The sequence below is a fragment of the Micropterus dolomieu genome, linkage group LG16, assembly GCF_021292245.1.
Source record: "Micropterus dolomieu isolate WLL.071019.BEF.003 ecotype Adirondacks linkage group LG16, ASM2129224v1, whole genome shotgun sequence".
NCBI lineage: Eukaryota > Metazoa > Chordata > Actinopteri > Centrarchiformes > Centrarchidae > Micropterus > Micropterus dolomieu.
In genome coordinates, this window is record NC_060165.1 from 4416249 (window position 1) to 4427174 (window position 10926).

At 38.6% G+C, this 10926-nt stretch overlaps 1 protein-coding gene across 1 annotated transcript in view; it reads left to right on the top strand.

Annotated features, from left to right (window-relative positions):
* cmah (cytidine monophospho-N-acetylneuraminic acid hydroxylase) overlaps window positions 1-4503 on the top strand; it is a 26816-nt gene extending 22313 nt beyond the window's left edge. Inside the window, exons 5-12 of the mRNA XM_046072640.1 lie at window positions 1211-1291; window positions 1425-1491; window positions 1660-1741; window positions 1822-1959; window positions 2522-2657; window positions 2915-3058; window positions 3473-3647; window positions 4342-4503. Of these exons, the coding sequence (XP_045928596.1) occupies window positions 1211-1291; window positions 1425-1491; window positions 1660-1741; window positions 1822-1959; window positions 2522-2657; window positions 2915-3058; window positions 3473-3647; window positions 4342-4503 (985 nt within the window). The remainder of the gene's footprint in view (window positions 1-1210; window positions 1292-1424; window positions 1492-1659; window positions 1742-1821; window positions 1960-2521; window positions 2658-2914; window positions 3059-3472; window positions 3648-4341) is intronic.
* Window positions 4504-10926: the final 6423 nt, after the last annotated feature.

Below are 10926 nucleotides of genomic sequence, written 5' to 3' on the forward strand. Positions count from 1 at the left end.
TGTAAATTATATAAATCTGATTTCTGGCCCCAACAACAAAAAGGCAGTTTAAACTATCAACATCTGGTTCTCTTTCTCTTTGTAATGGCCTATAAGCTTCCCCTGGCAAAACTGTATTGTATATTATTATGTATATTTTGGTAAGTCACTTGTTATCTGTATCCTATTTTTGCAATAAAGATGACTTAAAAAAAAAGGACAAAAAAGCCAAAGCGGGAAACATATTTCAGCCAATCATGTGCTTCAGGAAAAACGGGGGCAAAGTTGTCAAACTCTCAGTGATTTTTATCAGATTTTAATGCTGATTTTATTCATGTAGTTTTTATGTCCCGGTGAACAGTACAAGTGCAGTTCTGGCTCTCTCCCCATTCATTGTGTTGACAAGATAGCTGATGAGTGGCATGACTTGCCTAAAAGGACTTTGTTCTGCACGACGGTGTGGGGCCGTAACCACACGCCAGTCAGTATCTGCAACAAATTCCTCCCTAGCTAAGTATACACGTAAATAGCAAATAGCACTTCATTTTCTGTTTCATGGAAACTTTCTGCTTAAAGTAATCCCTGTATGTAATCCCCGTTTTTACAAAATTTACATATAATCTGATTACGCCTTTCATTTTCTGTACTGTAAACTACAGTTAGCCTACTTTAGGTGTGTGTCACTGCCCTCTGGTATATTTGGTTGTGGTTGCTTGCATGTTCATGTATTTGTTAGGCAGGGCTGAGTGGCAGTGGGCCCACAGTTTCTTTCGCTTTTTTGTTTATGATTTTTCCCACCAACACCTGCACACCATATTTCCCACACATCCACTCATGTACAGCACTGACCTTACTGCCATCCCATCCCTTTTTGCAATTTGTTTATGTTTTTGTGAATAAACCGGTAATTTAAGGGAATTTCAGTGTCCCTCCTTTGTTTGCCTTGGAACTTTGCGTCTGTCATGAAAAATATTGCTTACGTGTGTATTTGTATGTGCATACATCTATTATTGTTCATATGGTGTGCCGAGCTGGTTCACTCAAAACGCAGATGAAAGGGGATCATGGAAAACTGGTTTATCTACATAATTATGCTCTCGCACAGTGTGATAGTCTTATAGTTATAGTCTTATATTTTTAACTTAAAATTCATTTAAATATCAACAGACAGTTTGTAAAAGAATGTCTAATGCCATACACGGAGTCATCTGACCTGTCCTATCTTTTCTAGTTACCCCACACTGAAAGTCTTGTCAGAGAGGAGGCCAGATGTCCCCATTTATGTTGGTGACACAGTGAGACCTGTCTTTTGGTTAGTAAAGTCATGGAGCTCAGTTTAATCCATTACATCTTGTTAATTTGACACATGTTTCACATTTGAAACATGTTTTAAGTTACAATTATTCCATTTTATACATGTCCCTCTTTCTGTCTTGATGCAACAGGTATTTGGAGCAAAGCCGAGTCAAGCTGACCAACATCAACATTGTTCCTTTTGGTGTCTGGCAAGATGTAAGTAACTGCTGCTTACATCTGGTCCTTTTATAATGACATTACAAAATGAAAATCATTTAAAATTTTAAAATATAAATTGCTCTAATGAAATACAAATAATAAAACTCTGCTACAGCAAAAAATAGCAATACTGTAACCATTCACTGATCTGTCCCCTGGCTTCAGATTGACGAACACCTGAGATTCATGATCCTGATGGATGGTGTACATCCTGAAATGGACACCTGCATCATTGTTGAATATAAAGGTTAGTGCTTTTCAGTGATGTTCATATTTTAAATACCAACATACATATGATGGATTGTTTAAAAGTGTTTTTGATCACAGGTCACATGATCCTGAACACTGTGGACTGCACCAGACCAAACGGGGGCAAGCTGCCTCTGAATGTGGACTTAATGTTGAGTGACTTTGCTGGGGGTGCATCTGGATTCCCCATGACCTTTTATGGAGGGAAATACAGTGGTGAGGCTCATCTAAGTGTTTGGGAATTTGTCCTGCCCCAGTGCCCCTGTTTTGCCTCACTGTCAGGGGGGCTGCTGACTCTATTTCTTTTTATTGCTATTGTTATCATAGGGTTTTTTTGTTTAGCTTTTTTTTCCACTTGTAACTCCCCACCAGCCTCTTTGCCTCTCTCTATTATGTATCCAAGAGGCATCCCTCTTCCTTGACAATATGGGACGCATTTACATACACACACATATACAAGCACATACACACGCACATGTACCTACACACGCAAGATTAAGTAATTTTGTTGCTGCTGTTGATATTGTTGTCATGTACCTGTTTCTTTTGCCTTTTCTCTCTTCTTGTTCCCTTTGTATCGTCATGTCTATGTTGTGTATTTTGTCTTGCAATAAAAATAAATAAATAAATAAGTGGTTGGGAATTTCGCATCACTGCACACCACAGTGTAGATAAGTTGGAATATTTTTGACACATCGTGAGTTTGACAGTTTAGTCTATCAAATTTGGTGTATACCACAGCGCTGACATAAAGATGATGGTGTTTGTCTGTACGCAGATTCCTGGAAGGCAGAGTTTGTCAAGAATGAAAGGAAGAAGCTGCTGAATTACAAAGCTCAGCTGGTGAAGTCCCTGAAGCCGAGGATCTACTGCCCATTCGCTGGCTATTTTGTGGAGGCTCATCCATCAGACAGGTAAAGTTTGTACAGAGGGATTGACCAGGACCTATACTATATCAATAGATGATAAATAATTAACAGCCGAAGAGAAATGGGTTTGAATAATGTCAGACTTGGTTAATAGTTGATAGGCAGTTTATCTTGGAAAGTAATATAATATGACTAAACAGTAACAGGTACAAAGCTGGCATATTGGTATTCTTGGGTCCATCTAAAAGTTAATGTTTGTATATGTTCCTACTGTGTGTGTGTGTGTGTGTGTGTGTACACAGATACATTAAGGATACAAATACTAAAAACAGTGCAGAGGACCTCAATGCGCTCATCAATAAGCATGCACCAGACATCAAGACATGGACGCCAAAGCCAGGCGCTGTGCTGGACCTCGGCCTCGCTCTGAGAGACCCCACTAACAGGTTGACAACAACTTTGTGTGTATGCGTGTGTATGTTTTATCCCATGTCATCAACTTGTTGGTGTAACTAAACTGACATGCAGCCTCAGTCTTTTAGCACAATATTTTTTATGTAGGCATTAATTATATATTTAAGACCTTTTTACGTGGTCCTTGTTTCAAAAAAAGTTAGTTGGAGATCATGTTTTCAATCCAGCCCACAGAGTTGGCATTAAGATTAAATGAGAAGCTGCTTTCGTCTACCTCTATCTAAAATCCCTGCATTGCCTCAAAAATGACTAAGATTTTTGAATGGTAAATCTGCCTGTTATCACTGAAAACTGTACCTTTAGAACTGCACACATGAATACCTATAAATTTAATTAAAGTTTAATCTACTATTTGAATATTTCCTTTACTACACTACCAAACATAGTGAAGCCATCACCAATCCCCCAGCCAGTGCAAAAATCTACAAGGACAGCTGGGATTTCGACTTGTATGTGGATGAACTGAACAGCGCCATCACCTCTGAGATATTTAAACATCGAAGCTGGATCCAGTTTTATTACACCTGGGCAGGCTTTCAAAACTACAACCTTGTTGTGCGGGTAAATATACTCTACAAGCAAGATCCCCTTTGTTCTTTTCTAACATGTACTGCAGACACTTCTGGCTCTTCCTGTGCATAAACTCTTCTGAGTTCTCTCATTTTCTTTGGTGGCACGATACTTGGCCTGGCCTGAGGGTCTTCGGTGCAGTAATTGCAACATTCTCAGTTCAATTCAAGCCAGTGATCTTTGTTGTCATCCCCTGTCTCTCCCCTGATTTCCTGTCACACCTCTACTTGCTCTGCTATCAAAAAGAATTATTAAAAAAAACACATATAGTTGGAAGTTTGGGGAAACTATGCAATTCCATTTTTAAGGGCCAGTTTACCCAAATTATAAAAACAAAACACTTTTAGCCTTGCAGATAAGAGCTTTTGAGATTTCACTTGCCACACCCAAGACAATGGGATAGATGCCGACTGGAAAATGTCTCTGGATAATTCACAGACTTCGCTGGGAACATTTTTCAAAAGAACCTTCGACGAGGAAATATTCCCTATGAAAACTGATCATGCAACATTTTAAAAGCTAGCACTCTGGTCTGTTTCCTTATCACCTCTTTCCTTTCCTTCCAGCTTTGAGTGCTCCTGCTCAGCTGCTTTTCAGGAACTGGCTGAGCCTCACTTCCTTTCTTTCTATTGCCAACTTGTTCAAATTGGATGTCTGTTTGATGAAATGCAAATGTATATTCAAGGTGATTGAGACAGATGACGACTTTGAACCCCTTACTGATGGCTACGACTACTTGGTGGACTTTATGGATCTGTCATTCCCCAGCAAGAGGCCTGACAGAGAGCACTGCTACGTAGAGGTGAGACATTGTGAAGCACCAGGCAAACAACTCTCAGCAGCATAAATGAGTTAATCCAGTTGAAAATATCTACAACCATGTATTATAAATTACTAAAGGAAAAAGAGAGGTTGGATTATAGTTTTGTCACCTTGTTTGGGCAACCTGTTTTTGGATCTTTGCTTTGTTTGGGCTATATTATCTTTAGATTTACTTGACGTTCACCTTGACAATCTAACTCCTGGAAAGAAAGTGAATAAGAATATTTTCCAAAATGTCTAATTATTCCTTTAAAGCAACATTCTGGAAGATTTGGTGTGATTTGGCGTCCCTACCGTTTCAGAGTGTAGGCCTAATTCACCGCTGTCGTAAATAGGACCAGCTGTCCATGTGCAGATTAAATCCATCAATGTTTTTTAATGCGCATTTTGAAGTATCGCATTGGAAAAGGTTGATGGAAACGGCAAAATTCGAGGGGAAAAAATCCTTAATAAAAAGGTTTTACGCTTGCTTGAGGTGGTTTTTGCCTTTGTTGAAAAACTGTTAATGGGCTAAATGGGAGATGGAAACACTTTTGCCGAATAAGTTCTGATGTAGCGAACTTGTAACTCATGTCTGATCAGCTGTTTCCGCTGTCGCCGTCTTGCCGGCATATCACACGGAGACATGGCTGGTAGCAGTTTGCCCGCTTGAAACACATTCCTGAGGACCTCTCTCCATTTTTCTCGGATCAATGGCCCTCAGTTCCATGGGACTGCTTTTGTTTCTGGTTTGGAACCCATACGTCTTGTTTATTACAGCTATATGTAACGTCAACTACTGACGTAACTACGCATGCAACTACGTTGCCTGGTTTATTCGCTCCAAACCAGCTGATGGAAACGCACCTATTTCGCATGAACTTTTTTCTTTCTTTTTTGCGACAGTTCAAAGTCTGCTTAAAATTCGCATGAATTTGGTTACACAGGAATGGCTACAGCCATCAAGCAAGTGCAACAACACAAGACATAGCAATATTTAGGGCCCTATGAGTTCCTTAATGCGGAAATTGGAATCAACTATAAAACCCAGAATTTGCCAAAATATGGATGTAATATATAAAAAACATGTGTTTCCCTAGAATTACAAGTATTTTTTTCACAGCACTTAAGCAAAACAAACATAAAAACAATACTGCTATGTTTGGGTCTCATATACATGCACGCTGTTCAGGGTTTCCACTATGTATATTTTGCAGTGGTGGGCTGCCACTGCGTCAGAATTTTATGAAGTCACTTTTAGTTTGACACATCAGTGAAGACGTGATTAATAAGAAAACTAATGTTGAAATAAACTGTCCTGGGGCTAAAGACTGTAGTGTATATTATCAGGCTGCGGCCTCTGCCTGCTCCCTGTTGACTCCTACATATACACACACGAACGCGCAAACACACGGCAGCCAGCTGCAGTGGAGACAGTGAAGGTAAATCCAAATTACTTGGCCTGACGACAGCTATGCTCATTATTATACAAGTATGTGCAATACAACATTCGTTAGTAAAAAGCTAATACTTAGAATACACCTGTTCAACAAGTACAAAAACATAGATTGTGATATTTTAATCTGCTCTGTCCACACTCTGTCATCCTCTGTTTTACCCAAGCACAGCACGCTTGGCAATTACCCGAATGTTACAAGCAAGCTAAGTTGAAAGCTCGCTAACTGTTTAGCTTAGTTTGCCACAGACCTTAAAATCTGGCACATTCTTGTAGTAAACTGCGGGCTGAGACAAACCAGCCGCTCCCCCTTCTACAGGCAGCAACGTTACCTGCAAAGCAGAGAGAAAGGAGGAGGACTGATGTCTGAGTTCATCATTCTTTCTGTCTGTCACTAAGTATTGTGATGTCAGATAGTTTATATAATGACTTAACCGTTGTAGAAAGAACATTTAGTTATATTTAAATGGTTTCTGTATCTTGGGGGATGCAGTTATTTGACAGGCTGTAGGGGGGAACGACATTATGTGGGTGCACGTTATATCATAAAAAACACTGAAGGGCAGATGGGTCAAGTACACAGGTCATGTGACTTCACACCAACATTGAAAACTATATTCATCATTTATATCAAAATCCATAATGCCAGTGTACGTGGACAAAGACACTGGCCATGTGGTAAGTGTTGTTATTTTCATGTTCATTAGCCTACCTGTTGAGATTTTTTCTTACATAATAGTATTTTTTTTGTGTGTTGCCTTGTTGAGTCCTGCAGCAGTAGGGGTAAACCGGTGCAAAAGTAACAAGGCGATTTTCTCAGAGGCCTGACTGCATTTGCAGTCCAAGCTGTGACAGCACCTTCAGCACACAACTCTTGATGGAGCTGCCAAATATTGCATGATTTCAGAGCAGAATATGCCAATAGGGTGGGTCATAAAGACAGAGGTCTGATTCAGCCAGATGTTTATGAGGAGGCGTTTCTGGACATCTATATTACAAACATTAGTCTCAGGTCAGCTGATAAAGTCTCATGCCATATGCCATGCGCTTTGTTCCGATAATGCAGGAGGAGGGCAGAGATAATTGTGGAGAACACTAGACCACAGGTACAGATCACATTATTAAGTCTTCTTCTTGGACTAGGAGAGGAAGCTGCATGCCTTTATTGAGAGAGCGGCTGATCTTTATTTTGGCCTGTCTCCTAAGGAGGTCAGTGTAGTAGGTGTCAGTAAAAAGCACTCAAAATGCAATCACTCATACTGTTCTTACTAAAACAATTTTAAATTAATTTCAAAATGTTCTGTTAATAGCTGTTTCATTTTTATCTTAATTTTATTGTTTTCATTTTTGTCTAAATTACGTTTCATTTTTTCACTGTTTCTGAAACTGCTGCAACATGCAAATATCAGTGTGCAGGATCAGAAAAGTCTCAACTTATTTTAATCATGTCAGGTTCATAAACAATATCCATGTAACCATTTACTCCCTGTTTTAGGTGCACACATTTGCATATTTATATTATATATTTATAATATATCCTTAATATAACATGAAATATTCTAAACAATTCAAGTTTGGGTTACTTTTGAAACTGAATATTTAAAATAAAAATGTAATTACATTTTTTTTTTTAAAGATAAAGGACAAAAGATGTTTGCACTTACACATTAACAAGGTCACAGTCATGTTTATTTATTAAATACAAGGGTAACACAAAAAATGCAGCTTGTATTGTTGTGTTACTTTTATCCCAGCTGACGGGGTCAATGTGCCACTTATGTTTAAAGTGAAATTATACAGAAGTCGTTCTACATTTGTACAAAATACCACCTGATATTGATAGAACCTGTGAGTTAGTGACCACAGCAAAAATATATCTCAGTCTGAAACATTATCTTTTAAAATCAGGTTTTTCTGAAAAATGGTACTTTCGCCCCTGCTCTCCCCTATGATTGACAATGTTAACAAGGCTGTGGAACCAGAACGATTTCATATATACATCAGGGGAGAACCAGTGGTTAATAAATGTTTTTGCAGACGTAAACTCAGCGAATACCATTTTATACTGAATTTGCTTGAAGGTTATGTCAGAGCCATCATTAAGCAGGCAAAAAGCAGGATTAGGAACATAAACAATATGATATACAAAAAACCCCCAATAAAACATTTTTTGACCTCCCATAAAACTTGTGGGTTAGAGAATTTATTTGTGTTGATATCTAAGAAATCACGTAATTGAGCTTTAAGTGACGCAAAGATGTGTTCAACCACCATCTGGGTGCCCTTGGTTTTGTATTGGGCAGGTAAATGCTACATAAAAACGCTGAGTGGTCAGATAACAGAATAGGTAAGGTAGAGATGGATGTATTTCCTGAAATTAATGCTGGGCTTACAAAAATATAATACAGGTGCTGGTCATATAATTAGAATATCATCAAAAAGTTGATTTATTTTAGTAATTCCATTCAAAAAGTGAAACTTGGATATTATATTCATTCATTACACACAGACTGATATATTTCAAATGTTTATTTCATTTAATTGTGATGATTAAAACTGACAACTAATGAAAATCCCAAATGCCTAATCAAAATGACACTGGATTAGAGCCCCTGACAAGGTCTCTAATGCTGTTCTATTAAAAAAAAAAATGAGATTCTAGTCAGAAATCTGATTCTTTGGTTGATTTTGGTGAGCACCATCTGAGTCACACACTCAGCTGATAAAAGATTGTCTAAGACACATCCTAAGTAATTAACAGATTCCTTGGCTTGAATCTCACTGTCTCCTACCATTATATTAATGTCTGTGGCCTTCTTTAGCTTATATTTTGATTCAAAGTGTATGGCCTCTGTTTTACCAAAATGGAGTGACAACCTGTTGTCAGAAAACCATCGACTGATATGAAATAATTCCAAGCTCAGGACGTTTTCGACCACAGATTTATCCTTGTGCGATACCATTAATGCAGAATCATCTGCATATAAAAAAAGTTCACATGAGCATGCAGATTTCATATCATTAATATACAATAGAAAAAACAATGGACCTAACACACTTCCCTGGGAGACCCCACATTCTAGGAACAATGGTTTAGATATAATCCCACAGACATCCACCATTTGTTTCCTACCTCAAAGATATGAACCAATCTGTTTTATAGCTAAACTGTCAAATCCCAATGCTTTTAATTTTCTTAATAGAATGGCATGATCAACAGTATCAAATGCCTTTTGGAGGTCTAACATGACCATACCACAGTACTTTCCCCCATCTATCTCTCTCCTGATGTAATCGGTGAGGTAGAGTGTGCAAGTGTCAGTGGAGTGATATGTTCTGAAGTCTGATTGAAATGTATAGAACAAATCATTTGAGGAAATATATGTATATCTGCTCATAAATTATCTTCTCTATGACCTTAGATAGCGCACACAGGATGGATATAGGCCAATAATTTCCTGGATCTAACTTACTTCCTTTTTTATAGAAACCCCTTGCTTTAGATAAGAAAGTCTGGACTTGGCTCTCTCCATAGTATCTTAACAGACTCGCCAACTTATTAACCAAGGTTTTCACAACGGTTGTAAAATACATACTGTCAGCTATCCAAGCCTTATCTGGCGTAACCTTTCCTCCAATATCCAGGCACTATACCCTACTCGACTCAGTGACTTCCATAATTTTCGAAGATTATTCCTTTTCCCTAATATTTTGTCATTGTAGTATGTTTTTTTGGCCTCCTCTATGTTTCTATTTCTCTCATTTTTGAGTTTCTTGTACTCTGTACTGTATTAATAAAGATTCATCTTTGGTTTTCCTGTAATCTGAAAAAAAAAAGATAATTTCTAGTCCTAGTTGCCTTTAAAATATTGTTGTTCATCCATGGTTAAGTTCTAGTCTTAATTCGCAATCTAGTCTTAATTCGCATCTTAATTCTTTTCTGGAGCTAGCTTGTTACAGCCTTTAAAAACAAGGTTTTAAAAATCTGCCATGCTTTATCCACATCCCTAAGATTCAATACCTTAGACCAATCTACTATGAATTAACTAAATGGTTAATATTATGATTTTATAGAGACCTGACTTTCATAGAATTGTGGGAATTGAACACTGTTTTCTTAGCTTTCCTGGTACAAAAAATGATTGAATGATCAATTCAATTCAATTTTCAATTCAATTTTATTTATATAGCGCCAAATCTCAACAACAGTTATCTCACAGCGCTTTTCATAAAAGAGCAGGTCTAGACCATAGTCTGTGATGATATTTACAGAAGCCCAACAGTTCCCACCAAGAGCAAGCACTAGGCGACAGAGGCAAGGAAAAACTTCCTTTTAAGAGGCAGAAACCTCGAGCAGAACCATGGCTCAGGGTGGGCGGCCATCTGCCTCGACCAGTTGGGGTGAATGAGAGAGAGGGAGAAAGAGAGCGAGAGAGCGAGAGAGAGAGAGAGGAACAGAGAGAAAAAGAGCGGGATGGAAGGAGAGAGAGAGGGGAGGGAGGCAGCCTACACAATATGCGCACAGAGGTACAGACAGTAAAGGTGATGTTGCTATAGACTAAATGAAAAATGGTACAGATATTTATAGTAGAGATAAATGGTAACAGTCGTAATGTTAATGATTATAATAACAATAATAACAATAAGACTAGCAACAATAGTCATTGCAGTAGAGGGTGTCGAGCAGGAACACGGGGGCAGCAGGTGACCCGCAGCCACAGATCCAGACTCCACAGCTCCAGAGCCAGAAAACCTGCAGGAAGTGATAGGAGGAGAGAGGAGAGGGACGCGAAAGCACAAGACTACCAGAAAGGGGAGAAGTTGTGTTAGTAACATGCAATAATGGGATGAGGTTGCATACATAGGGAGAGAAAGTAAAGGAGAGAGGAGCTCAGTGCATCATGGGAAATCCCCCGGCAGTCTAGGCCTATAGCAGCATAACTAAGGGATGGTTCAGGACTCACCTGAGCCAGCCCTAACTATAAGCTTTATCAAAGAGGAAAGTCTTAAGCC